The sequence below is a fragment of the Panonychus citri genome, unplaced genomic scaffold, assembly GCF_014898815.1.
Source record: "Panonychus citri isolate SS breed McGregor unplaced genomic scaffold, ASM1489881v1 Contig00111, whole genome shotgun sequence".
Classification (NCBI taxonomy): domain Eukaryota; kingdom Metazoa; phylum Arthropoda; class Arachnida; order Trombidiformes; family Tetranychidae; genus Panonychus; species Panonychus citri.
In genome coordinates, this window is record NW_026515516.1 from 705,028 (window position 1) to 732,877 (window position 27,850).

The 27,850-nt window shown below is 29.3% G+C and overlaps 1 protein-coding gene and 1 long non-coding RNA gene across 4 annotated transcripts in view; one reads left to right on the forward strand and one right to left on the reverse strand.

Moving 5' to 3' along the window:
* Positions 1-2,057: 2,057 nt before the first annotated feature.
* LOC128389861 (potassium voltage-gated channel protein Shal-like) overlaps positions 2,058-27,850 on the forward strand; it is a 54,695-nt gene continuing 28,902 nt past the window's right edge. Inside the window, exon 1 of the mRNA XM_053349502.1 lies at positions 2,058-5,432. Within this exon, the coding sequence (XP_053205477.1) occupies positions 4,318-5,432 (1,115 nt within the window). The 5' untranslated portion in view covers positions 2,058-4,317. The remainder of the gene's footprint in view (positions 5,433-27,850) is intronic.
* LOC128389862 (uncharacterized) lies at positions 17,834-26,781 on the reverse strand. Of its 3 annotated transcripts, XR_008325526.1 has the most exons (13): positions 26,380-26,781; positions 25,945-26,286; positions 25,631-25,746; positions 25,153-25,524; positions 24,970-25,081; positions 24,197-24,808; positions 23,743-23,889; positions 21,759-23,620; positions 20,873-21,470; positions 20,614-20,784; positions 19,632-20,455; positions 17,955-18,120; positions 17,834-17,848 (listed from the first exon to the last, which is right to left on the reverse strand). It is a non-coding gene; the product is annotated as an uncharacterized LOC128389862 (long non-coding RNA). The 3 variants fall into 3 exon arrangements; XR_008325527.1 differs by lacking the exons at positions 20,873-21,470; positions 25,631-25,746 and having other exon boundaries at positions 21,759-21,876; positions 21,956-23,620; positions 26,380-26,776; XR_008325525.1 differs by lacking the exons at positions 20,873-21,470; positions 25,631-25,746 and having other exon boundaries at positions 26,380-26,776.

Here is a 27,850-nt window from a genome sequence, read left to right on the forward strand (position 1 = left end):
ATCGTTTCGGACATAAATCACATTGAAATGGCTCCCGGTATGAAGAAGCTCATGTTTCTGTAAATCAGCAAACGTAAATGTGCTAATGTTCCTGTGAAAGAATTGGTCGGATGATTCCACACAAGATTAACTCTCAAATGATGGTGAAAAGTAAGAGGGAAATTGCGGCTCCTGCTTATTGAGAAACATTTTCATTTTAAGTTAACGATGAAGATTAACCTCATCTTGTGACTTAGGAAAATCATCACGAGTGACGATGATCAAGCAAATGACATTTCACAAAGATAACGTTAAAAATTCTATTTTCCAGTCTTTTGTGAAGAATTAGTAACCTTTACGATTTGTCAATTTACCGACTTTTAAATCGTCCAATAATTTTGAATTTAATTACAGGTATGAGCTAAAGAAGATGCTTTTCACTGTTTTTAAACTCAGTCTACGTAAAATTGACCGATACTTATCTTTCTTATTTCAATTTCAAGGTCATTTAGATCATCAGCGAACTAGAGCTTTTGAGGTCATTTGAATATATATACGACCAATTCTTTCACAGCTGCATTATCACTTTCTGAAACTTCGTAATAATCTAATTATCTACCATATTTTAAACAAAACACAGAACAAAGTAAATAGGGTCCCCTTGCTTTGCCTAGAATTGGTAGTATAAGATGATTCCTCACAAGAGTCTCCAGGAGCCCCCAAAATGCCGATAGGGACCTCCTTACAAACCTGAACAAGTAAGTATGGGCCCCTTTCTTTAGCCTAGAATTGGTCGTATAAGATGATTCCATACAAGATTAACTCTCAAATGAGGGTGAAAAGTAAGAGGAAATTGCGGCTCCTGCTTATTGAGAAACATTTTCACTTTAAGTTAACGATAAAGATTAACCTCATCTCACATTAACATCACTAGTTATGTCTGGTCGTGCGGCACCACACTGCAGAGTTTTCTGTATGTCTAGTAATCTAGCAGTGAGATATATACAATTGATTAATTTCGCATGTAACATGCGGCATGTTGCTTTTACAATCAATTGTAGATTAAATCTACTAGATTTCTCGTCATCTCTCAGTCATGAGACATGAAAGAGTGGTGACATTAACTACCTGAGAACCTAATAAGACAAATTTGTTTCTTCACTTATCCCTTCATAATACTCTTCACTGTAAAATACTTATAATTACATTGGAATTTTATAAGGATAATGAGAGTGAAACCGTATTTTATGACATTGAAATTCGATTGCAAAAGCATCATCATAATCAATGCTAATCATCACGATTTTCAATTTACAATAGCGATTGTGATGAGGATAACGGATTTATTCATATCAGATTCAATTCTACATATACATTTAGATCTGTTTTTTCTTCGTCAATATTAAATCAATCATGCAAAGTGTTTTTTGATCGGTATGTGTTTGAGCAATACTCAATTGTCAAGGCAAAAGATCAAGGTCATTCAGGTCATTTCTGAAAGAAATCGTTCCAAGGTCATCGTAAGGTAATATAGTTATTCCCCACATTTTCAGCCTGTAAAATTAGCTTGGAGATTAATCAATCATACTAATCATTTTCGCTTCTCTGCGACTTATAGTTGCTGAGAAAATCACAAGAAACATCAGTAAAATAGCCCTGTAGTTTGTCATGATAACTAATTGAACATTATCGATGTTTTTAAATTGTTTTTCTCATGGAAAACAATAACATTCGTCAAGTTGAATCAAAATTTTACTCCCTGTCTAATATTCAATGACGAAGAAGAGAGAGAGAGAGAGAGTGAAGGCATAGAAAAAAAAATTCTATTGAAAATTAACATAAAGTTCTAAGAGTTTGCTCCATGGAAGATGTCGTTCTCTCTCTCATTCTATCTTCCATTTCATCATGAACGCTATTATGCTCATGATAGTTCAGACAGAATCAACTAGGACACAGCTTACCCAAAATTAAAAGAAAAGGAAGACAGAGAGAATGAGAAAATGTCGACAGAGTGAGAAGATAAGTGAGACAGTAGAAAGAAGGAGAAAAGTGAGTGTCTCTCTCTCTCTCTCTCTCTCTCACTCAGAGTAATAAATTCAGTTCAGAAGCGATTCAGATTGAGTCGAAAGAGGGTTAAGAAAGACGATAACTAACAGATCATCATTCTCATCATCATCATCATCACCACAACACCACCAAAAAAAGAAAGAGAGAAAGAAAGAAAAAAACAAAAGTGACTTTTCCTTTCTAATTAACAAATTGTTTATCTTTTTCTCTCGTATTCCTGGTTACCATTACTAATTGTTGACTGTTATCGTCTTTGAACCCAATCATTTCCAAGTAAATTCAACAATCAGCTAATTGTGACTATTTAACCTTAAATTCACCAACTACTAATTGTTAACAAATCAAATCCACCAACACAAACAACAACTAACCGTTTAAATGATCAACACCAATGAAAACCACATGGAAAGTTAATCGTTGTGATTAAGTGACTTTAATCACCAACAATTAGATTATTAATCCTCTCAATTATCATGCAACATGGTTAACCACTCAAATGAACATCAATATAATCAACAGAATCGACGACAACAACAACCAATGTTAATTTGGTATTTAAAACCCATTTTTTACTAGTAGCAAAAGTATTTTTAGCTAAATTGTGTCAACATCATCTTCATCTTCATCATCAGCTCATCATCATCATCATCGTCTCTCTCTCTCTCTCTTTCTCTCATCTTCATCTTCCTTGTAAATCTCATCCATTAAACCAACTTGTTTTTGTTATTATTTTGTTACCAGAAAAACAGTTTTAGGTTCAACTGGTTAACCAGAAAAAAAGAAACACAATTAACTATCAATCAATCAAGTGTATTTTTTATTGTTATTATATTTCTGTTAGAAAGGGAGAGAGAGAATCATTTTAATTGTTGTTAACAACAACCAAGAGAAAGAGAATCAAATTAAATTGTAATTGAGTCGAAGAAAACAAAATAATCTAAGTAACAACAATTTAGAAATCAATTCTCATTACCAAGTCTTTCTTTCACAATTTACTTTCTATTATTTACAACAATTTATCCTTCCCAGTCCTTCCCTGTATTCAACTGAAAATTAAATCACCATCATAATTTAATCATCAAATAATCTTATCAACAGAATTAAATTAAATTTCAAATAAGTTAATTGTTAACTTTGATCAAGTCAATTTCGCCTCAACAAACATTAACCGGTAACTTGTTGCTCGTTTTTGTTAAACTTGTTTTCGCATCAACAATCAACTTAATCATTTCGTGTTAATTTAATATCTTTCACCTTAATCTGATCCCTTGTGCCCACTGGATTTAACAGGGAGAAAATTAATTGTTCGTGATTAACAGAAAGGCAAAAGAAAAGGAGATCCAAACAATTTAAATTGTTAATCTTTTCCTTGTATATGTGTTACCCAATTGCAAAGTACTCGCATTGAAAATGATCAATAAACGTAAAAGAAAAGTCCAATCAATAGTTAATTTGTTTCCATATCTAGTACGTGATCTTTGATTTACAATTAACGTGAAATCATCTTCATCTCAGTTGATGATTAAAGTCTTAAGATCAACAATTTTGGAGCAATAAAAATGCAAAATGAAACCGTTTTCATCATTTCCTTTTCCTCCTTCATCAGTTTTACAATTTTCTCATCTTCATCTTTACAATTTCTTCCTTCAATTTTAAGTGATAATCATTTTTGTGTCTTGTGAAAAAATGACCTTCCATTTATCTCATGCGTCCAATAAGTGTAATCTCATCCTATCATCATCACCTTTATCACCAATACCAAAATCATCGTCATCATCATCACCAAAAAGATCATCATCTTCATCACCATTACCAACAACCAAATCAACAACATCATCATTATCAAAATCACCATCAACCTCAACGTATCAGTAACTACAATTGCAGCTACAACCAAATCAACACTTTAACCACCAACAACTACAAGTATAATCATAATAAGAGTCAACATCATCATCATCATCAACCTCATCATTTTAAACATTACCACAACCCATCAATAACATTATCATCATCATCATCATCATCATCATCATCATCGTCATCCATTAATAATAATAATACCTCTGATATTATCCAAAAAATTATCGGAAAACAATAGCTACCTTATAATCAAGTGAAAACTGAATCAACAATCAATACTCATTGATAAACGTAATGACCATTGATCATTTTTAAAACAATTGTTGAACATTGGAAGTAATTTTTTTTGTATTTTAGTGATTGATTGTTTTCGTTTACTTTGATTATAATTGTTAATCTGTTGACCCAATGGCTTCGGTAGCGGCTTGGCTTCCCTTTGCTCGAGCGGCGGCCATCGGCTGGGTTCCAATAGCAAATAATCCGCTTCCCGCTCCTCCAGTTACAAAGGATCGTCGTAAACGTGAAGATGAAAAGTTTATCATTAATGTTTCCGGTCGTCGATTTGAAACTTGGCGAAATACGGTTGAAAAGTATCCCGATACTTTATTAGGTTCTAATGAGAGAGAATTTTTTTACGATGAAGAAACTCGTGAATACTTTTTCGATCGTGATCCCGACATATTCCGTCACATATTGAACTATTATCGAACAGGTAAACTTCATTATCCTAAACATGAGTGTCTCATGCAGTATGATGAAGAATTGGCCTTTTTCGGTATCATTCCAGACGTGATTGGAGATTGTTGCTACGAGGATTATCGTGATCGTAAACGGGAAAATGCTGAAAGAATGTTAGATGATAAATCATCTGAAGCAGAGAACCCGAAAGACGCAGAAAAAGGGACATTACGACAGCAAATGTGGAGAGCATTTGAAAATCCTCATACCTCAACTGCGGCTCTTGTTTTTTATTATGTTACCGGATTTTTTATCGCCGTTTCCGTTGGGGCGAATGTAATTGAAACAGTTCCCTGTGGACTTCGTGAGGGAACATCAGATAAAGTTTCCTGTGGTGATTCCTACAAGATTGCATTCTTTTGCCTGGACACCGCTTGTGTTATCATATTTACCTGTGAATACCTTTTACGTCTTTATGGTGCACCAAATAGGTGTAACTTTATGAGATCAGTTATGTCGGTAATTGATGTTGTCGCCATTTTACCTTATTACATAGGACTTGTTATAAAGGATAATGATGATGTTTCCGGAGCTTTTGTTACTTTAAGGGTTTTCCGGGTTTTCCGTATATTCAAATTTTCTAGGCACTCACAAGGATTAAGAATCCTGGGTTATACCCTGAAAAGTTGTGCCTCTGAGTTGGGTTTCCTTGTCTTCTCATTGGCCATGGCAATTATCATCTTTGCAACGGTCATGTTTTATGCTGAAAAGAATGAAAAAGGAACCACTTTCACCAGCATTCCAGCAGCATTTTGGTACACCATTGTCACTATGACAACCTTAGGGTAAGTTGACAAAGAAAATGTTATAAATATTATCAATTTAATACCAACAAATAACAAATAACAAAGGAAAACGAAACAAAAAAAAATATATATAACATTTGAAGGAGAGAAAAACAAAATTAACATTACAAGTTTGTTATTTTCTTCCTACAATTTAGTGAAATATACCATATAATAAGTATTCATTATAATGGGAATTTGGTGAATTCATGATGAACTTTATCATGTTCATCTTGATATTCAAATGGGTGAGAATTTTGTATTTCCATGTTATCATTTTTCTGGGTAATTTTGGGTGTCCAGAATTTCATGGGAATCGAAACAAGATTTGTTTAAATAGTTTTCTTTATTTCTCCAATATCTTATTGCTTGATTGTGATTAAGATGATTGTTGATCTGTTATTCATATCGATTGTGATAACTAACAATTAGCGATAAACCCAAATGGTTAATTGATTCTGTCTATTGTTTTGGTGTTAATACTCAAGGTGAATGAGATGATTTTCTTATTGTTGTTGTTTATTATCATTGTTTAGATCTGATAATGATTAAGGTAATCATCATTTTGATTGTTTTCAGATGATAATCAATTTAGTATTATTATTATTATTGTTTGATACTCATTATCATTAGCATCTTCATCATTTCTTATTGTAACAAATATACTCTTGAACCATTTCATTATCAACATTATCTCATCATTTTTACTCCCTGTGAATTTTTTATATATAAGATAATAACATCATCACTGATTATCAGCATCTTCAACTAATGATTACTGATGGTGATTATCATCATCATCATCTTCAGATCTTAATCATAATCAGAAAGATATACACATGATAAAATCAGATTTCATGAGAGATAATTTTTGATTAGAAGGCGAAAATGAGAGAGAGAGAGAGAAAAACTTTTATCCATCTCGAGTAATCATATTATGGTAATATCAACGATCTCAAGTGTTTCCGTTTCCGTTAAAGTTGTGGATGAATCTTTTATTGTGTTGCATCTTCCTCCCTCTAATCTTTATCATCATCATGTGTTAATGATGATGAAGACGACGACCTTCATCATCATCCTTAGACCTCAAGGGAAGTTGAATCATTAGCTTATTATTATTAATCAGAATGAGAAAAAGACTCGAGAAAAAAAAATTATTATTATTATCACAATAGGATGAGTAGTGGAAGATGATTAAGATTGTGATTATATTGATGATGAAAATGATGATAAGATTACTGATACTTTATGAAGATAGAGAGGCAAAAATGGGAGGCAATTGGTGATGTTGATTAATTGTCCTGTCAACACTTTGATTGTCCCAATGGTTAACGATAAAAATGAATGAAAATTACACAATAAACAAGATCCGATAATCAAGATCAATTGAACTGGACAATTGAAATTGAAAGTTAACAATCAATAGAAAATTAAATTGATCCAACTAATCTGTTGTAACGTTAATTTAATTATTGATACTTTATATTTTATTAAATTGTACAAAATATTTATTTCAACAATTTACTTTTAATCATGTTGATTCATTGATTGTGATTCATCATGATTGAATTTTTCTCATTCTCTAATTTTGATAAAAGCTTTTTTTTAAACTTGTTCTGATGCTTTTCCTATGGTGACATTATAATGACTGATGATAATTTGACAAAACTAACCGATTACTTTTAATTGTAATCAAGTTGATAACTTTAATTTGATTGGTATTGTATTTGTTTGAGTGTGTCTATTGAATGGATTTCATTTGATTATCATCTTATTCAATGATTAGTTTTAACTTGATATTGGAAACAAATTGTTGATTAATTTTGAGATGAATACAAAAATCAATACTAACAATTTATATTATGTTGACCTAATTGTTATATTTAGCTTTTATTACTTTGTTGATTATTGATTTAATTATGTTTACTTTTTAAATTATCATTGTAATGATGATTCTGGTTATATATTTTATTATCATTCATGATTATTCATGATGATATTAATCATATTTGAATGATAATCAGATAGTTAATTGTAGTTAAACTGTCAAGTGTAATAATTTGATTGTCTTTCACAATATTGGGCTAATCAAAATGATGATGATGTACATTTTGTGATGGACAATTTAATAACTGTCAACAATTAACTGATTTAATACTCATCTGGTTGGTTGGAAATATAAAAATGTTGTTGGCTGATTTTTTTTTCCTGATTGTTATTAATTTTGATCCATTTTCACAATGATAATCATCAACATGATGATAAAAGTAATAGCAATTAACTATTAAACAATTAACTAGACAATTTGATTTGATTTACTTTGTTAAGTAACTACAAATTGATGATGTTCAATTGGTCTTAATCAATGGTGATAAAAGCTGATTGTTAACATCGTTACAATAGTTAATTGTTTAAAGGTGAATTTCGTTAGAAAGTTAAAATCAACTCGAGTTGATAATCGTCCAATTTGACCTAAAGTTAATTGGGAATGAAAATAGTTGATCATTTAGGAGGAAAACTACAATTTCATTGAAAGTTAATCATCTTAATTTAATCCAACTGATTGAAAACAATTTAAATCAGCATTTAAATTAAAAATTATCTCCTACTAATAGACAATATTGACAATCCGATTTATATAAAAATCTGATTATCTTTTTTTTTGTTTTTAATCATGATGATTTGATGTTGAAAGAAAAAGGTGAAAAATTAATCATGATTAAAACTAATCATGATTAGGTAACAAGCTTGAAAAAAGTTGATTGTTGCCATGAAAAGTACATTATCACAATCGCTAAATCACAATTTAATCATCAATCATCACTTTTAATTTTAATCTCACAATAAAAATTGTCAACAAACTTGAAAAACAAAAGTTAATCATTTCAAGTTGAATTGATTTCAATGAGACATTGAAAATGAAACTAAATCAAAATCAACTGAATCATTGATAATCTGATTAAGAAAAAGCTAAACATTAATCTTTAATCTTTAATTAATCATTAGGTTGATTGTTTAATGATTAATCATGAACAAAATAATAATAATAATATTTCAAAATCAATCCTCCAAATGATAATAATCAGATTACTAAGTAATCTGGATGAAGGTGATGAATGAAATGATTTCATCATTTCCGTTTCCTTTTCCTCATGATAATTATAATATAATAATTGGAAATGTAAAAAAAACAATATTATTGATTAAAAATGAAATTAAAATTTCACAATTTGAATGGTTAATCACAATTAAAAGTAGAGGATAATGTTAATCAATGCAGAAAAAAATATATACATAATAATTATAACAATAGTTTGTTATGGATGAATGAAATTAAAATTAGTGATACAATTAAGGCCTAATAACAATCAACTAATTGTCTGGCTATCTGGTTACCAAGAGGAACCAGATTAACAATTAGCAAAATGTATGAGTAAAAATATAGAATCAGATTAAAGTAATTAATTTTTGATTCAATTGAGAATTGAAATTGTTCAACTCAACAACCAGAGGGATAAATAGATGAGACTAAATGAAAGGTCATTAATGTTTGGGTCATTTTGAGATGACCATTATAATTATTGATCCACTATTTTCTCATTATTATTTGTATATTTTTCATCTTCTTCATCTTCCTCATCCCCTTATCAACCTCCCAATCAATTCCCACTCCAATGTTTACTTTTTGTTAAGATAATTATCATTCTCATCATTTGATAAAATGTCTCTCGAGTATTTTTAATAATAAATAACTAATTTTACGGTTTAAAAGTCACTGAGTAACCTTTAAATTAACCTTATCACAGATCATTTGATATTTAACTTCATCTTGTCTTCCTCTCATCATCAACACCATGTCCTCATCCTCATCCTCATCCTCCTCATCATCATATGTTGTTTTCATCTTTATCATCACAATTTTTGTCTTTACATTGATGTGGAGCCAACAATTTATTGATCTACTTTTACTCATCAAAATTGACTCGTAATCATTGATTATCAAATCGGGATTATATTGTTTATAATTATAACGTTAATTAGTATAAAATCCTCATTAATTAATCAAATTGTTGTTAATTGTTGATAACTTTAGCTTAATCAACTAAATTAGGTTTGAATGAATGATGAATTTTCCCAATTTTCAAACTGAATTTTCAATTATAATTATAATTATTTTCCAATTAACTTAATTTAATTGTAAATGAAAGTTTTCTGATTATAATGAGACTAACAATTAATCACTATTAACAATCAATCAACAAATTAACTGTTTTTCAAAAAGCTAATCTAATTTCAATTTTAAAGTATAAATCAACTGATAATTGTAATAATCAAAATATAATGATGATCATCATGAAACTGGATTAATAATGAATGAATAAGTTGTATTATAATTCATGGGATACTAATAGTCAACTAGATAATTGTGATAATGATTTATATTAATTGTGATGTTAACCAAATACTAATAAGAATGAAAAAAAAAGATTTAAATTTGATGATTAATGTTGGGTTGGTGAGTAAAATTAACGAAACCTTTATTTAGATTGTAAATTAATGAACTAATCAAAATGATTAGTAATTATAAACTAATGTTAATCTGATTATGATTAAGCTTTTTCTTTGTTGATTGTTGTACATTAATACCAATTGAAAAGTAAATTGTTAGACTGTTAATGATTATGATTAGAGTGTAAAAAAAGGGATAGATTAGTTTTTATCACGTATTATATTTGATTCGTGACTAAACTCAATTGATTTTGACCCATTGATCCCAACAATCAGTTTAATTTCATTCAATTAACTTAGTTCACCGTCTTAATTTTCATTTCAACACAAAGCCATTGGTATATAACAATCAACTAGGATACATACAATTTGATATCATCTTAAAACTACCAACCCAAAACTCAAATCAATCTTAAATTGTTACATCATTAATTTAGTAATTTACTGTTTTCTTATCACCAGTAAATGATTAAATTGCTCAACAATCAACTCAATCTCATTGATGATTAAATGCCTTTGGCAACGAAAGTTAATTAAAGTTGAAACCATTGATTAATACTCTTGAATATTTCAAATAGTAAATAAAGAAAATGATCAAAACAATTAACCAATAATCATCCAAATTGGCAGCTAATTAACTGGATTTAAATTTTGATACATTTGTAAAAGTGAAGGTTAATATTTGTCTAGAGCTGAATATAGTTTTCAGCTTGGAAATGATTAGTTGATTTCATTCAACTATTCAGCTGATTTCCTCATGGTTTGATCGTGATGATAAATGATGAACATAATCATTATAATGATAAGAATTGAATCTCTCTCTCTCTCTCTCTCTCTGGCACTTTCTTTTTCTCAATGAAAGTTATGAATTCATGGTGTATTCATGGTGGAAAAATATAATATATTGAATGAAGGAAAAATAAGTAAACAGAATATACAAAAAAAGATATTTTCATCTAATACTCTGTGACAATGATAATAATAACAGATAATATGATGAAGTGAATGATTTTTTATCCATTCATGTTCACCATGTTAATCATGATGCAATTGTATTGCAATTGAATAGTTTCAATTCATTTTTCATTTCCAATCTTTCAAATCAGTTGATCAACTTTTTTTTAATCATGTTTTCCACTCTATGATTGTAACAATTTAAACCCAATTCAACTCACCAAGAGATACAGAATATGATTAAGGGAATTGATTAATTAACCAATAATCATGATGATGATCATGTTGTGGGTGGTAAATCTGATTACTTTGAAAGCGATTGATTATAATTAAAGTTTCCATTGGATTGTTAATATCATCGATTTTTATTTCCATTCAAATTAATGACATTTTTTTTTCTTCTCCATATAAAGTTTATTATCTCATCGATTTATCTTTGGAAAAAAATTATCACAATGTTCAGGAAATTGAGGAATATGAACTTTTCATGATGATTGTAATTTCGTTAACGGTGAAAATCATATTGATTGTTGATCTTGATCGTCAATCAATAGTCATACAAATCTGTGATTTACCAGAATTCTGATTTCAAGACAATTTGATTCACCAAAATGAATCAAAACCATTTAAATTACATAAATTACTTGACAAACATTTAAATCATTTCAACGACAACAATTTAGTTTTCATGACAATCGTAATCGTAATTGTTATTGTTATTATCATACAAATTTTCATTGTTATTTATTGGTAACCAATTTAATTTGATTGATATAAGGAAAAAAAAACTAACCACAACAATCAAATTTAAATAGTTGATAAATTGTTCCCATAGTTTAATTGTTCAATCAGCTCTCACATGTTATCACAATTTAAATTACACTGAATGAAACATAATCGTATCAATATATTCAATTGATTGTTCAAAGAGCCAAATGATAAACACTAACAATTAATTGTCTATTCTTATATAATATAATAACTATAAATGCTAATATTGTTCAATTGTAATAAATTATTGACCATTGGTCATTAATCAATGTCGCAAGGTTCATATATTTATTATTACCATTAATCTGTTAGACTTGATCACAATTAACTAAAATAATTTATGATTTATCTTATTCCTTGATCATTTGTAGTGTACGAAACTAAATTTAATATCAATTGTTATGATTAATAAGCATTTAGATGTGAATATAATTTATATCATAATAATAATAATAATAATAGTAAGTGAATGGGATAATTTAATTATCTTTGTAAACTCAATTAACTATTGAAAGGTTGGAAAAAAATCAAACTGATTAAATCTTCCTACTGTTTAACACCAATTGGGAATTTAATCAAAGTTTCAGTCTATTGATTATCTTAATTGTTTCATCCAATATACAACACAGTTAAATTGTAATCATTTGAATGATGAAAAAAATAAAGAATTGACAATTTAATTTGATGATTGATGATTCTCCGTAATTTATATTAATTGTAACTTGGATAGAAATTGAATTGTTGATCAACAGTAACATCAATACACACTCATGATAACCTTAATTCTGGTTTCAAGTGAGAGGGGAAAAGTTTCAGGAATTGATCCTGAATTGAATTACGATGATCATGATGAAGATAATGATGAAGATGATGAAGATGAAGATGAAGATAAAGAAGTGAAATTCACCTCTCATACTTTTTACATCTTCTCTTGTACTTATATTGGTAAGATTGTAGATCCAAGTGAAAACATTTCCTCCCTTCCCATGGTAACTTGGAAACATTTTCATGATAGTAGACAGAAACTTGGATATGTTTATCTGAAAATGTTGCTGAACTTTCAGTATATTTATCATGGAATAGGAAAAAGTAACAAAAACAAACGGGTTAAGACCCTCAGCCTTTTTCCTCCCATTGACAATGTTGATTGATATCAATTGATAAGAAAAAAAAAGACGAGAGGAAAAAGAGAGTAAATTAAGCCTCGAAACCTAATTGTTCATTCACTGATTAGATTGACAGTATCTGATTAACCCTGAACAATTTAGTAATTCAACTTATCTCTTGATATAATCATCAGAAAGTTAAATAAGTTACACCTTTTAATTGGTTCAACTTTTTTCCTCTCTCTTAATGTGAATCAAATTAAATCACAATCACAAAATTCAATCTCCTAATAGTTACAATTTAACTCTACATGTTTATAACTATTATCTGATAATCTTATTTAATTTTCTAATTAACGATCAATTTAACCATTTCAATATCTCACCATGTTAAAGATTATTATTATCACTTTGTTATAAACGAAAGTCTCAACTTTTGTTTTCATGTTTTCATGGTAACACGATGATGAAATTCTGGTGTTTTCTATGAATTTTCAATTCCGTTTCCATCATGAAATGATAATATTTCATACTTTGTTTCCAGAGATATGATTATTAGAGTCTCAATTTTGCTTATCCGTTTTTTTCATGCTGATTTTTCATGTTATTATCATGATATTATTTATTTGTTTCATGTTGTTCACTCATCATCATCATCATGATACATTATTTTCATTATATTATAAATATATAAATACAAGCTTATTACATATTGTTGGTGTATAGTAAAAAAAAGGGATGAAGATGAAGACGAGGATGAGGATGAGGATGAAGATGATAAACATTGTATTAATATCATGTGTCTGTATGTTTTAGGTTAAAAATATAACACATAACTTGAAGATAATCAGTAAAAATATATGACAAGGAAACATGTTCAATATTTATTCAATTATTATTATTATCTTTCCCCTGAAAATCCTGGTTGATTGAAAATTCATGTAATCAGTAAACAATTATATCAGAGGAAAATATTCACCATGATGATTGAGTTTAACATGGGAAAAAAATAACCACCGTTAATAAGCATTTAACGTTAACCACTTATCCAGAATTATCCGTAAACGTTGATTACTACTTGATAACAATTTAGTTAATCATCAGCATCTTGCCAATATTTTGAAAACGTTGAATGAAAAATCATATTCATATAATTATCAACATGGAAATAATAATTTTCCGTCTAGATTATTTATATATATGAATATGATTTATATGCAATAAGAATTGAATATAAATCCATTAGGATTCTGATGATGATGATATTCTGAAGATGAGACGGATCATCAGGAGAATCCAAGGTGAATGTTTTTCCAATGGGAAGAGAGAGGAACAAATTTCCTATGTGAATAACCAATTTAGATACATTTTCTTTGAGAGGTTTTATATTTTTTTCTTTACATGGAACATCATATTTATCTCTCTCTCTTATCGTCTTAATACCTAAAGTAGAGAAATGAATTTATTGTTATTCATATGATATTCGTGATCGAGATAAAACTTTATATCTTATTGTTTTCATCATCGATTATCATCTTGATCATCATCTTTTATTTATATTACATTGATTCTCATCCGATGCCAAGGAAGGGAAAAGGAACATTGTATCATCCAATTTATCTTTCGACAATTTGACAAATCTAATTATTTTATTCCATTTAATTGTTATCCAAAGTTTTCTTTTCATTTTATCTTTTACTCGTTAATCTAATTGCATCTCTTTCCTCTTTGTTTTCTTTGCAATATTGATTGGAAATTATCATTAAGATAATTATTAACTCATGATGATGATATTGATATGTTATTACTGAGAGTTGCTGAGTGCTGGGTTGAAGCATTTTATAACCTCTAACTTATCATATTTAGCTTCGTAATAAGGATGAAGATCACGGAAAAAATCAACAAGGACTTCCAGTGGGTGATATTCAACTCGATCTGGTATTTGAGATGAACACAGATAGATTATTATGTGTTCAATTTTTCAGTTTCATAGAACTGTCCAGGATGAATTCGTCATCATCTCGATGTTCAAAGTTGTCATGAGTTTTGGTCACTAAGAACTGACTCGTTTTGAAATCTCTATCCAATTCCAACGGATTATCCCAAGACTTGAGCACTTCAAGCGTCTCCTTTTCTGAATAATTTGATCCTTTTGTATATGAACCATTCCATTTCTAGGTAAGAAAGGAAACTTGGACTAATCGCATTTTGAACAATTTCATCATGACATCATGGTAATCGCACTATCTTGTATCTGAATTCTATGATGTAACTCATGAATGTTGTACTATTGAATCTTCAAGTGATACATATTAATATTCCCAATTTGGGCCAGAGCACCAGGTCTCACCGTGCCAAGTTCACGCAAGTTTCCGCTGTCACTAATAAAATTGACATAATCATCATAACGAATAGGGTCTTCCATTGAAAAAATGAAGCATCGCAATATTGTAAAGTGTGGTAAATTACAAGTTTACATAAATTTGAAAGCTTATTTCCATGTGGTGTAAATGAGAGGGTTCAAATGGGTCACTTTCATATTTTTTTACCTTATTGGGCATTCACGAGGTTCCATGATCAAGTTTTAACACACAAGTAATTTAGGCACAAAGAGCAGGGAGAGATTTGTACGCTTTAGTTAGAAACGGATTTTCAAAGTAGAGTTGGAACAATTAATTGTTTTCCAAACAATTAACAAATTAAATAAGAAAAAACTTTCTGCTGCTTGATTGATACAATATTGAACGATATTTTCCAATGTATTCTAAAAATTGATAATATTATCGATATTATGACAATAAATGTTGTTTCTTTCGATTAGAACTTTTTACTGGTATCGAACATGAAATTTCAAAGAAAACGCTAAAAAGCACATTTATCGCCGATACACACCAATCAATTGAAAAAAAGTTCTGACATGTATCGATTGCTCCAGAGGAATATCATGTAAACAGTTAATTTCTATTGATGAGTTAATTGTGATCATTTTCATCATTAATTTATTGATCCTTTCATGTAACTTCATCAGATTAATATATTTATATATATTTCTTATCAAGTTATTATGGTTGTATGATAATTAATCGTAACGATGTTTACATCGATAACTTTTTTTTGTTATTATTATGATTTTATTGATCACAATCAAATTGTTATTGTAAACTTGTTGTTTTTTTTATTTTTTATGATTTTATCAGTTAATCAAGTTGATTCATTTTCTTCAATGGAAATGGATCAACAATTTATCTCATATCAATGGGTAGTAATTCAGAGATTCAACTATTAACTTAATGAAATTCAATTTTGATCATATGAAGAAAAAGATTCAGAAACTATTCAATTTGTTGAATTTTTCGATTGCAAATGGAAAATTCAAGATGGCGAATCGAATTTTCGCGCCAAATTAGGTCAAATCAAGTCAAACTCTTTCTCTTGTAATACTTTTCATCTTCATCTTTTTTCATCTTCTTTCTGTTTAATTCTTACTCCTACTTTTCATCATGTTCATCATCATCATCATCTTCATATTATCTTCATGATTGTCTTCATTTTTCATCTTTGATCGATAAATAAAAAGATCAATATCTTTTTGCTTCGAATTTTTTTTTCACTATAAGGCAGAGAAAAAAAAGTTCCTTTAGCATCTCCATCTTCATCTTCATCTTTATCTTTATCTTACTATCTAGGGGAGAGAGAAAATATTTCAACTCGAGTGAAGATGATGTAAGGAAGATGAAGAGAAAAAGACTAAGATGGAGATAAAAAAACATAAAAGATGAAGAAAAAGATAAAACCTAAGAATTTATCATTTTATCTTCTTCTTCTTCCTTAAGCTTTATCCCTTTTTACTGTATCATTACCAAGAAACTTTTATTCTCATGATTTTCATTCTGAATTTAAGGAGATTCATGATGAACAGATAACTTGTCTTATTCATTGTTGACAGAATCATCATCATCATCATCGGGCAATCATCATGATGATTATCATGATGATAAGAAATGAAAAATGAATAAGGATTAACTTGAATGAAAAATTTTCCATCTTCTTCTTTGGTTTATCATCATCATAATAATAATTTGTCATCATTGTTACAAATCCTAAATTCAAGTGAAAAATCATCTGATTATCATAACGATAATTAGTTGAAATTTTAAAACTAATTAAGGTTCTAGTTGATCTATTAATTAAATGCTTAAAGATTTCCAAGTTAATTTTAACTTAATCATTGATTATTTGGACAAGATTAACGGATCAATTTGTTATCAAGTTAATCACTGACATTGTTAAAAGATGATGATAATGATGATGATGCTTTTAAATCATTAATCAATTGGTTAAAAGCTTAATCATGTTTTCCTTGTTTAAACAATTTAACTCTCATTACTTTTTTTTCATGTACCTGTTGTTGTCAAACTGTTAACAATCAACAATTAAGATCAATCCCTTAATTACTGTTGATTTAATTGTAAGTTAAATCATCCTACTCTTACTTGGAAATGAGGAAATGATAATTTTAAATTCATAGCTTCATAATCAGCTAATTGTTTGACTGTTTATTTCAATATGAATACAAACATTGTAACAATTAGCACAATCGGTAACTTATTAACTTGGTAAACTATCAACTAATTAATCAACTTAATTTGATTCATTCAAGTGGAATAATTAAGCTAACCATTAACCCTCCTTCTTAATTCATTGATTAACTATTTTATTAAATCAATCAAGACACTGGAAAAAAAACTAATCACTATTTAATTAAAATAGTCAAAGTCACTTTTTGCTTCCTACTCCCAATCAATCAATTTAATCACAATTAGATTGATTGTCTTCCAATTGATTTGGTCGATTTATATTTCTAACTGTCACAATTTTAATCAACAATTAATACACGTATATCTCTGTTTGTAATAAAAACAATCAAATAATCATCGTAAATCAATCACAATTAAAAGTTAATTACATTTCTGGTTTAATCATCAACCAACAAGGTAAAGTTAATCATAATTCAATTCCATGTTGTAGAAAATTGTTTACCTTAATTAAGAAATGATTACCTCCTTAGATTTGGTCCTTCCAATCAAATATCGATAAATATAAGTTAATTGTCAACAATCAAGAGGAAGAAAGAAAAAAATGATTAGAACAGCAATCAATTAATAATGAGTTAATTAATTACCTTCCTTGATTCCTGTGAGTTCAGCAAAAACAAAACTTTCTTTCCGATTAAACATTGAAAATACCAGAGTCTTATATAAATATCATTCCCTCCACGCCTACAACTTGACCACCACGACAACACCTCACCCATGATCACCCTGTATCTTCATACATTGACTTAGAATCTAAATTTGATAAATACAACCAAAAAAAAAGGTCCAATCATAATAAAAGGTTAGTGTATATGATTGGGTTAACTTGGTAACCCAAATGTATTAATACATAAGTTGATTGATATTTGGGTTAGATTAATATATAAAGTAAAGGGAGAGAGAGAGAGAGAGAGATGTATCTATGATTATGATGATGAAACAATCTAAATTTTGTTCAGTGAGCTGAAATATCATTGAACTGAATTGAAATGATGATGAAAAAACTGATGAAAAAAAAAGAGTAGAAATAAAAAAATCTCAAGTTCCTGAGGCTGTTAAGATGAAGGAAAGATGAAGATGAAAATGAAACTGATATTATTATTATATCTTCAGTTATATAGTATAAAAGTTAAGGTTAGAACTTTTTTTTCTCTCTCTTTCTCTCTCTTTCTATCTCGAACTGAGTTGAAAAAAAAGTTCTGATATTATGATATATTAAATTAATCAGAGTGAAATAATTTCATCAAAGTAAATAACTAAACCTATTCATCATTTATTTTCATCATCACTGATTAATATTAATGTTTACATTGAAATTGCTCAATGTTATTAATAGTTATCATTCATAATTAAATATTCAGTTAGTAATTTAATTGTTTCGTGTAAATTGTTGATTAACTTTTTCTTTCTTGTTTACTTATTAACATGTTAAATACAGTTGACAAGAGGTCAATATATGGGTTATGATGAAGATGACCAGAGGATGAGGAGAGTTGCATCATTATAATTATTATTATTTAACCAAAAACTGGGTCAATAATTAAAATACTGACCATTAATCACTTTGTATTATTTTTGCCTTCTCACTTGAAACAATATGGATCATGATGAATAGCGAAAAGTTAATCAAAATGAAATTTAATCAACATTAAATTAAATTCATAACAAAAGCAAAAGTATTCAAATCTATGGTAACCTTTTTGACCTTAAACATTTTTTACTTCCTATTAATGTTTGATTGTTGCTTGATTCACTTAATTATGCCTCAAGGGGTTAAACTGTAAGGTTAACTATCCTAACGATGTCCAATGGATGAGAGAGAGAGAGAGAGAGAGAGAGAGAGGTCATCATTAGGGATGATGATTCAAATCGGAAAGATGCATGAAAGATAAATGAAGTTTGGACAACTGGACAATGGGTTATGACACAACAATAAGCAATGAGAGAGAGAGAGAGACAGAAATTGTCATCTAAATTGTTGCCACAGAAAAAAACAAGGTTGATTGTTTAAATGAAGGTTATATCATCATCATCATCATCATCATTATTGTTATTATTGTGATCATTATCATCCTCTCTCCCTCTCTCCCTCTGTCCAATGTTTTTTGTTGGGTGGACAGTGAAGCAAATATATTACTGAACTGACCATGAGCTTTTTCTTGCCTTTGCTTTCATCATGAATCATAAACTTCATTGATCAAAAAATGAGGCTCAAAGTTACACATTAAACATAAACTCTGTCAAATATTATCTGTTATACTTACGGATAAATAATAAATTTCATGTATATGTACACACACACTGACCATCATCACTGTTAAGTTTACTGGTCATCAGAGTGTATTTGTCCATCTAAATACATGATTGTCTAGTTATATGTTTCAATGTTCACCCTTATTGTAACTTGGTCAATGGTCAAGTTGATTCAAATCTCATTTTTAATTCAACCATTTGAAAGGAAAATGAAAAATGATCCTGATTGAATGTCCAAACAATTTAAACGGACCATGTTAAGTGTTAACAATAATCATAACAAAAAAGATGATAACAAATGATGATGATAAATATAATATCTGAAAAAAAAGTGAGACTCAACATTATTATTATTATTGAGTTACAATCTGTAAATCATTTTCCAATGAGATGTGAAATTATATCATCCCAATAATCAACTTATATTACAATCTCACTTTCACAGCTAATCTTATGTGAAGATTTGATTCATTGAATAGGAATTGAAGACGATAACTTTTCTATCCCTGTGAACATCATGAAAACAGGGAAACAAATATACATTTTCTTGGATACTTCATGTAAAGTGGGTGGCAAAGTATGTAAATATATTCACAGGAAAAAGTTCATTCATTTGTCAATAGCTTTTCCTTTGAAACTTTTTTTTTTCCTTCCCTGATGATATAACGTTTACCAAGCAATTTACATTTCCAATCACCATTGGAAAATCATGTTCAATCTTAGGCTTTTAACCAATTCAACCATTCATATTATTCACAATCCAACTTTAGTCTTGTTGTTGTTTCCATTCATCCTCATCCTTATTGTTGATCATCATCAGCATCATTGAAATAACCTGTTAACAAAATAAAAAGGATACTAAACTTTGATGATTACGATTGAAGATACACATTGAATTATATTTGCAAATAAATCAACAAAATTGATTAACAATTTACTGTTTTTCTTTTCCTTGAATCTTTTAGATTCTGCAAATCAGAACTTTTTTTTTACCTCATCATTGCAATTTTTTTTTCTCCATCAGCATCATCATGATGGATCTTCCAATCAATGGCAATGAATTTAATATTTTCCTTTTACCATTCATTCATCAGATTTTTTTTTATCTCTCTCATCATCAGAATATTGTTTCAGAATAAGGAGAAAACCATTGAATCAAAGTAACTGTAAAATAAAAGGTAAAAGAGGGGGAAAAAAAGTTCAATCTAATGTAATCATGATTCGATGATGCAAATAAATTGTTAACTTTTACATGGTAGTAGTTGGAAACAGTAAATGGATGAGGGAGAGGGTATGATCGAGGTGGTGAATGAGTGAGAAGTGGGAATAAGATATATTATCATGAAGAAGAAACAAAAAATAAGATCAACTTTGTGATTAGTTGGATGTTCAGGTTAATATATATGGAAAGATGAAGTTAAATCTATCAACAGGGAAACAGAAAATGAGGATTAGAAATGAAATGTAATTGAAACTGAATCAATTGGAAAGGTTAAGATGTTGGAAATTCAATTCAATTCAATTAAAAGGTGAAATTGTGTGACCAGTTTCAAGTTGAGGCTATAATAGGTTTTTTTTATGTGAGTGAGAGAGGGGAAAATCTCACCTTCACATGAAATAATCATTCTCCACCTTACTCAGTGTCTTTTTTTCATTTTGTTCACCTTTTGGCAATAATAGTAATAGTAATCATCTGTTAACACTGATTGTGAACTTTGCTGGTGCCTTTTTATGTGTTATTAAAACAATATCATGAAAAAAAGAGATGCTGATAAAAGCTCTGAATTCTCAGTTGACTTAATATGTTTGCTAATTTTTCAAAGGTTTAGGATGAAGAGGATGAATCAAGTCTATAGAAAATGAGAGAGAGAGAGAGAGAGAGAGATGAGGATGAGGATGATTTGGGAAGATGATGGAAAAAGGAAAAAGTGTAAAAAAAGAGGTAACTGAAAGAGGAAGAGAAAAGTTTTCGGTTCAGTAATCTATCTGAATAGAAAGAGACTTTAATCTGGTTTAGATGGAACCTGAGAGAAGATGAAAATGATGAGGATAAAGATGACGAAAGATGAAAAGAGAGAGAGAAAGAGGGAGAGTCTAAAGTAACCAACATATTCAAGTGAATAGTTCAACATACTCACTTTTAACCTTAGAGTGGAAAAAGAAAGATGATAAAGATAAATGGTTAAAATGTCGAAGATGATTTTGTGAGGAACAAGGCACAGGGAGGCAAAAGAATTTCAAAAAAAAGAAGAAACTCTGAATAGATGGAGATAAAAGGAATCATCATGATAACCATGATATGTAAGAAATAAAACGAAATCTCATCAATAGTTACCTGGAATCGAGAAGGTAAAAAGAAACTAATCAAGGAGTTTAAAGGGAATGATAATGAATGGGGAAGGAAACTTGGGGAGTGAGAAAGTAGAACAGGTAAATTTGAATGAGAAATTGTTAGTGAATAAAAAATAACGAAAAGAAAAGGTGAAAAAAGTTACAATATAAAAATAAGAAAAGAATATAAAAAAGAGAGAGATAGTAAATAGGAAGATGAGAGATCACATTAATGTTTATGGGTTACAAGCTTGTCCAACATGAATTTCATTTGGTCATATAAAATTCTGACCACTTGGTTGGGTTTTCGTGTATAGCTAATTTTGGGTAACAGTAAAATTGAATCTAAAGATGATGATGATGATGATGATGAGCGAAGACAGAATTCAATGAGGATAATCAAAATGCGCATAAAACTATTTTTAGAAGTAGAAAGCAATTTACACAGTTTACCCTTGACCTCAAGAAAAGACGATCAGAAGTGACCAACATCCTTCTTTCTCTTTTTCTTTCTTTGTATCTAAGGTTTCAAATCTGAAGAAAGAAACATGGAAAGAAAGAGTAAATTATAAGGTAATACAAAGATGATGAGAGTTATTATGAAAAGGTATAGATAATATTGCTAAAGCTGAATTACTTGGTTGTAGAGGTGGAAAAGGAAGATTAAGACAGGAAGAAAGGGAGAAAGAGAGAAAGAGAAAGAGAGAAAGAGGTAAAATAAGAGCTAAGAAAAGCTCATAGATGCATAACACCCTGGAGAGAATTCAATTGTTGTAAGCTAAATTACTTCCATCTTCTTGCTTGCTTCATCATTATCATCATCTTCGTATGAAAAAGGACGAATCTTTCTATCACTCTCTCATAAACTCTTCTCCATCATCATTTTCATCTTATCTTGTTCCATACGATTTTCTTTTTCTTCCATGATATTGATGTTCGTGCCCATCCTTATCCTTGCTTAGCTTGTTATTATTCAAAAAACAAGTTCGAGCATCAGTAATAGTTCATTTAACCGACATCCTTTTTTTTATGTTAACCTCCATCTCTTCACGTCATTTTATCTTCTTATCTTCATCTTTTCACTTTGCTTCTCGATTTTACCTCCTTTCCTTTTCTTCTCGTCTTTCATTTCCACATGCTTGTTGTGTTCCTTTTTATCCCCTCTCGCGATTGCCTGTTAATTTCTTGTTGAAAATTGTATCAAAGTGTTATCACTATCAACAACACCACCACCACGATCATCATCAGCTCCTTCAACCAAACATTTTTCTTTCTTTTTCCAGAAAAGTCAGATTACAGAAAGAATATTTTTCACCCAATATCCATTCAAGTAAATTGAATAAACTTCCAAAGTAACTGATTTTTGATTTACACTGGAATACACCTTCTCCTTTTTTTCCCTTACAATCAAGTAGTCGTAGTAGTAATAGTTGTAGTGGGTGGAGAAGTAGAGTAGTGATTGTAAATAGTTTTTTTCTTTCCTTCATCTTATCCTTTGCAACTGTAGCTCTTTACCAATATTTTGCTTTCAATCCTTGTATTGATCATTGATGTCAACTGGTAATTTCCCGTTCTCTTTTTTATCTCTGTGTACCATCAACATTTTTTAATCTATTATTTATCATCAATGATGATCAAGATGATCTATGTCAATGTTAACCTATTAAGTCTGTATATGAGTGGGAAGGAGAGAGAAAGAGTAAGAAAGATAATAGAAAAGAATAGAAATAAATCTAGTTAATATATAGAATAATGATGGAAAAGGAAAACAATTTGTACTCAGATACTTACCTGTGTTCATTAAAGGAATACAAGGTAAATAAGATGAAAAGAGGATGATAAATAGGAAGAGATTCTTTAGTTTGTTTTCAGTCGATCCATTTACCAAGTTATTTTCTTTTCCGTTCAAAATCTTGAGGTTTCAATCCATTAGTAGTACTAAAGAGAAAGAGAAAGAGAAAAGAAAATAATAAAAAATATATTGTTCGAAAAGGTATTGATAGTTTTCTTATGTTGGGTTATAATCGCCAAAAGTGAGGGAAAGAAGTTGAAGATGAAAAAAACAAAAGAGAGAGAGAGAGAGAAAATGAAGATCATCAGATTAAGGCTGAGATTCAATATTGGTGAAGATAATTGAACTTCTCATGGGAGTTGACACTCCCAGTCTCATTCGTTTTCTCATTTATCAGCAGCTATTAAAGGTGAGAGACAATCTTGTTCTCTTCCTATTTTTTTATTCTCTTACCTTTTTCATTCTTGCTACTTCTCATTTGGTGTCTTGCCTCGTTTACCTAATTTCTTTCCTTTATCAGGTTTACCTTTGTCACTATTCATTTCTCTTGAGATTTTTTCTTCTTCACTTATCCTTTGGACTCTCTTTCTCTCTCTTTCTCTCTCTCTCATTCTCTATATTTTCTCTTTTGTCTTCCGTCTTCCTTGTTCTTCCTTAAATTGATTCCATAGAAATCAGTGTTAGCCATCAAAATATTTCCAAGTTCATTTGTTGCTTGTTCATTGATTATCTCCTTCTCTCTCTCTATCTCCCTGATTTCCATGTAACATGTTGGTACGAACTGTATCGAGACTTTGTTATCAATAACAACCATTGATTAAGTTCACGAGTTGACATTTTACTATTATACAGATTTAACTGTCAACTTGTATTTAGTATCAATATATCTTAACAGTATCCTCTTCTTGTCATCATTACCATCATCATAAGTTAAATAACATCATCAAATAAATTAAAACCATCCAAATTATACCATTTGATTGTCAATTGTCGTTTGTTTAATCCTTATAATAATCCAAGTTAAACTTTGTTTTTATCCTTCTAATGATGGTTACAGGTAAATATCTACAAAGGAAAAGGATAATAAATAAAAAGTCAGGATAAAATATCCATAGATTATATATTTTGATATTAGAGGTAATTTTGTAAAAGTGATAATAATAATGATAATAATAATAAAATTGTTGATAGACATAAATAAATATAAAAATAAGCTTTGAACTTACCATAAAATCAGCTATACTATTGGAGCAAGAGTTATATAAATGATGTGAAAACTGGTCAGCATAAGTTGACCAGTAGTGGACATTAATAGTCTAGTTGTTGATGTAATAGTAGCTGTAAATATCAATCAATGATTAATAAAACAAAAAGTAAGCAACAATCTGAAATGATCCAAATAACCTTACATTATATGTTGATAGTTTTTTCACCTCTTAACAGTTATATTAGTTGCCCATTATTGTTGATGTTGTTGTTGTTGTTGCTTTCGTTGATGATGGTAAACAAATTGTCAAGTGTGATGATGATGATGATCAAGTTTTTCTTCATCAATCCTGAAAATACTAAGAGTCTTCAATTGTTGATTTAACCTGACTTTTGGTCAAGTGGATTGCATATATTGTCAAGATTTTTATGATCTTCCAACAATTTGACTTGTCATCCTTTTGTCTTTTTTCCTTTGCGACTTTTACCTCCATTGATTTATCATTCTGTGAATTAATACACTTGGAAAGATAAACATCATCATCAGCAAAAGAACAGAGAAATTCATGGTTCACCTAATGAGGAAAAGCAAGAAGAAGAAAAAAATCAGGTTCTAATTATGTTACAATGGACTTAATTGCTCTAAATGTAATAACAACTCTTTCTCTTCTCAATCTTCACCTTCAAGTTTAAATATTGGGTAAGTGGCATGAGTAGAAACAATCAAGTCTCTGATGATGATGATGATGATGATTTACATTGAAACTTTGTTCTTATGTATATTTAGTAGCTTTTATCTAGAAAGTATTAAAGAATAGAATTGAAAATCAGTCCAATTTATATTGTATAAACAACCAATTGGGCTTCTCAACACTTAACCAGAATTGCCTTTCCACTTTGCAATTAAAAAGGTTTTACTTCATCAACATCATTATCATCATTTTCTGTTGTACTTCTAATTTCATCAACACTTTTCCACTTTCTCTCTGTCTTACCTTATCTGTTGAATAAACAAAAATAGAAATTGTTGATGAAAAGAGAACAAAAAAAACAGAAGACTTTATATACTAAATGGCAAGAAAGACCTTTAACAAATCCTTTCATGTTTCCAGAATTCTCTTTGTTTAACATGGTACAATATCCTCATTGCTCTTGTCCTTACAAAATCATCTTCATCCAAATTATCTGTTCCATTGCCTCTTCTTTTTCCTCCTTCTTACTCCTTTTCTCCACCATCACTATGTCTTCATCATCATTTGTTTCTTTTCCATGTATAAAATATATTGGCCCATGTTCCTTTTCCATAGTCTTGTTTACATAGAGAATAAACAAATTTTCTTTAAGAAAAAAAAAGTAAGAACGAAAGAGAATATAAGAAAATTGTTGATCAGAAAATGTATCAAGAGAGAAAAAAGAAAATTCTTTCTTACCGTTTTTCACTTGATCGCCATTTTGGATCCTTCATCTTCACTGATTAAACTAAATTTTTTCGGAATTTTCTCTTTTTCGAACATTAAAAGTTCATGATGATGATGATGATGAGGCAGAAAAAAAGACAAAATATCACTAAAAACAAAACAGAAACATCAAAATGTTAATAAAACCATAAATGATTAATATAGTTAACAAAATAATCTGACTCATTTTAATCAACTCGTTTCCCTCAACTTTTCAACCAATTGGTTAACCCAAACAAAGAGACAAGATGGATGCCAAACATAATCAGAAGATTAGTTGATGTGATGAGAGAAAAGTAGATGAGTTAATCTTTCTGTTAATTAACAATTTAAAACCAAAAAGAGTAAAAAAAACAAAAAGATAACAACAATTAATTGGAAATAAATTGGAACAAAAAAAAGACAAAAATAATTAACGACTTAAGGGGTTACATATAAAGAGAAAAGAATTTTTTACATATGGAAATTTATTGATTTTCCCTCGACTGATTTTCTTTAATTTATTAATTGTTGTGATCGTTTTAATTTTAATTCGTTATTTAAATTGTTCCAATTAAGGTGCAATTTTTTTTTTCATCTAATTGTATTACTATTGATCAGTTGTGTTGATCGATATTCTCATTGAATAGATTTTCGGTTTATCGGTTAATTAACTGACTATTTCTTTTTCCTTCTTGTAATCTGTTCATCTTTACCTACAATTGATTATAATTATTTGTTGTTTTCTTATTTTTCCTCTGATTGGTATCTAATTAACTTTACTAGTTGATTAGTGGTTAAAGTTATTACCTCATTTATATATATAAATTGTTGATTGAATTGATCAACAGTTTGTTGTCTCAATTTTTGATTACCTTTGTTGTTGGTTTTTTTTGTTTGCTTCATTCAAGTCTTTGTGTTACTGTTTTCTTTTTTTTTTCCTATTTCTATTAATTGTTAATACCTTGACTTTTAATGTTACTGGATCAATTTTTATCATCATTCGGTGTGAATGGTAATGTGTGTGTGTGACAGGATGCATATGATTATAATGGAAGATGTTCCTGTTTGTGAATAAGCTCATGGAATTCAATTCATCATCATCAACAGTAAATGTTTTGTTATTATTATTCAGTCAAAATTCATCCATCTCCTGTTTTTATGTTCTGACACCTTTGGATTGGCGAATTGAATTATCATTACCACCATCATAATCATCATCATCTTTCTCTCTAATGAAGATATGTTATAATCTATATAAATGGAATAGCTGTTGTTTGTACCTCAAGAATAAGGAGTCATTACCCTTTTGAACTTATGGGAAATCAAGAGGATCATCTAATAGTTTTATCATTAGATCAATCAATGTATATTCCTGCATTTCTTGTGTACATATATGCAAACAAAGTAGACATGGAGATGGTTACAGTTGAAATGGTTTACCTGGAATCCAAAAGGAAGAGAA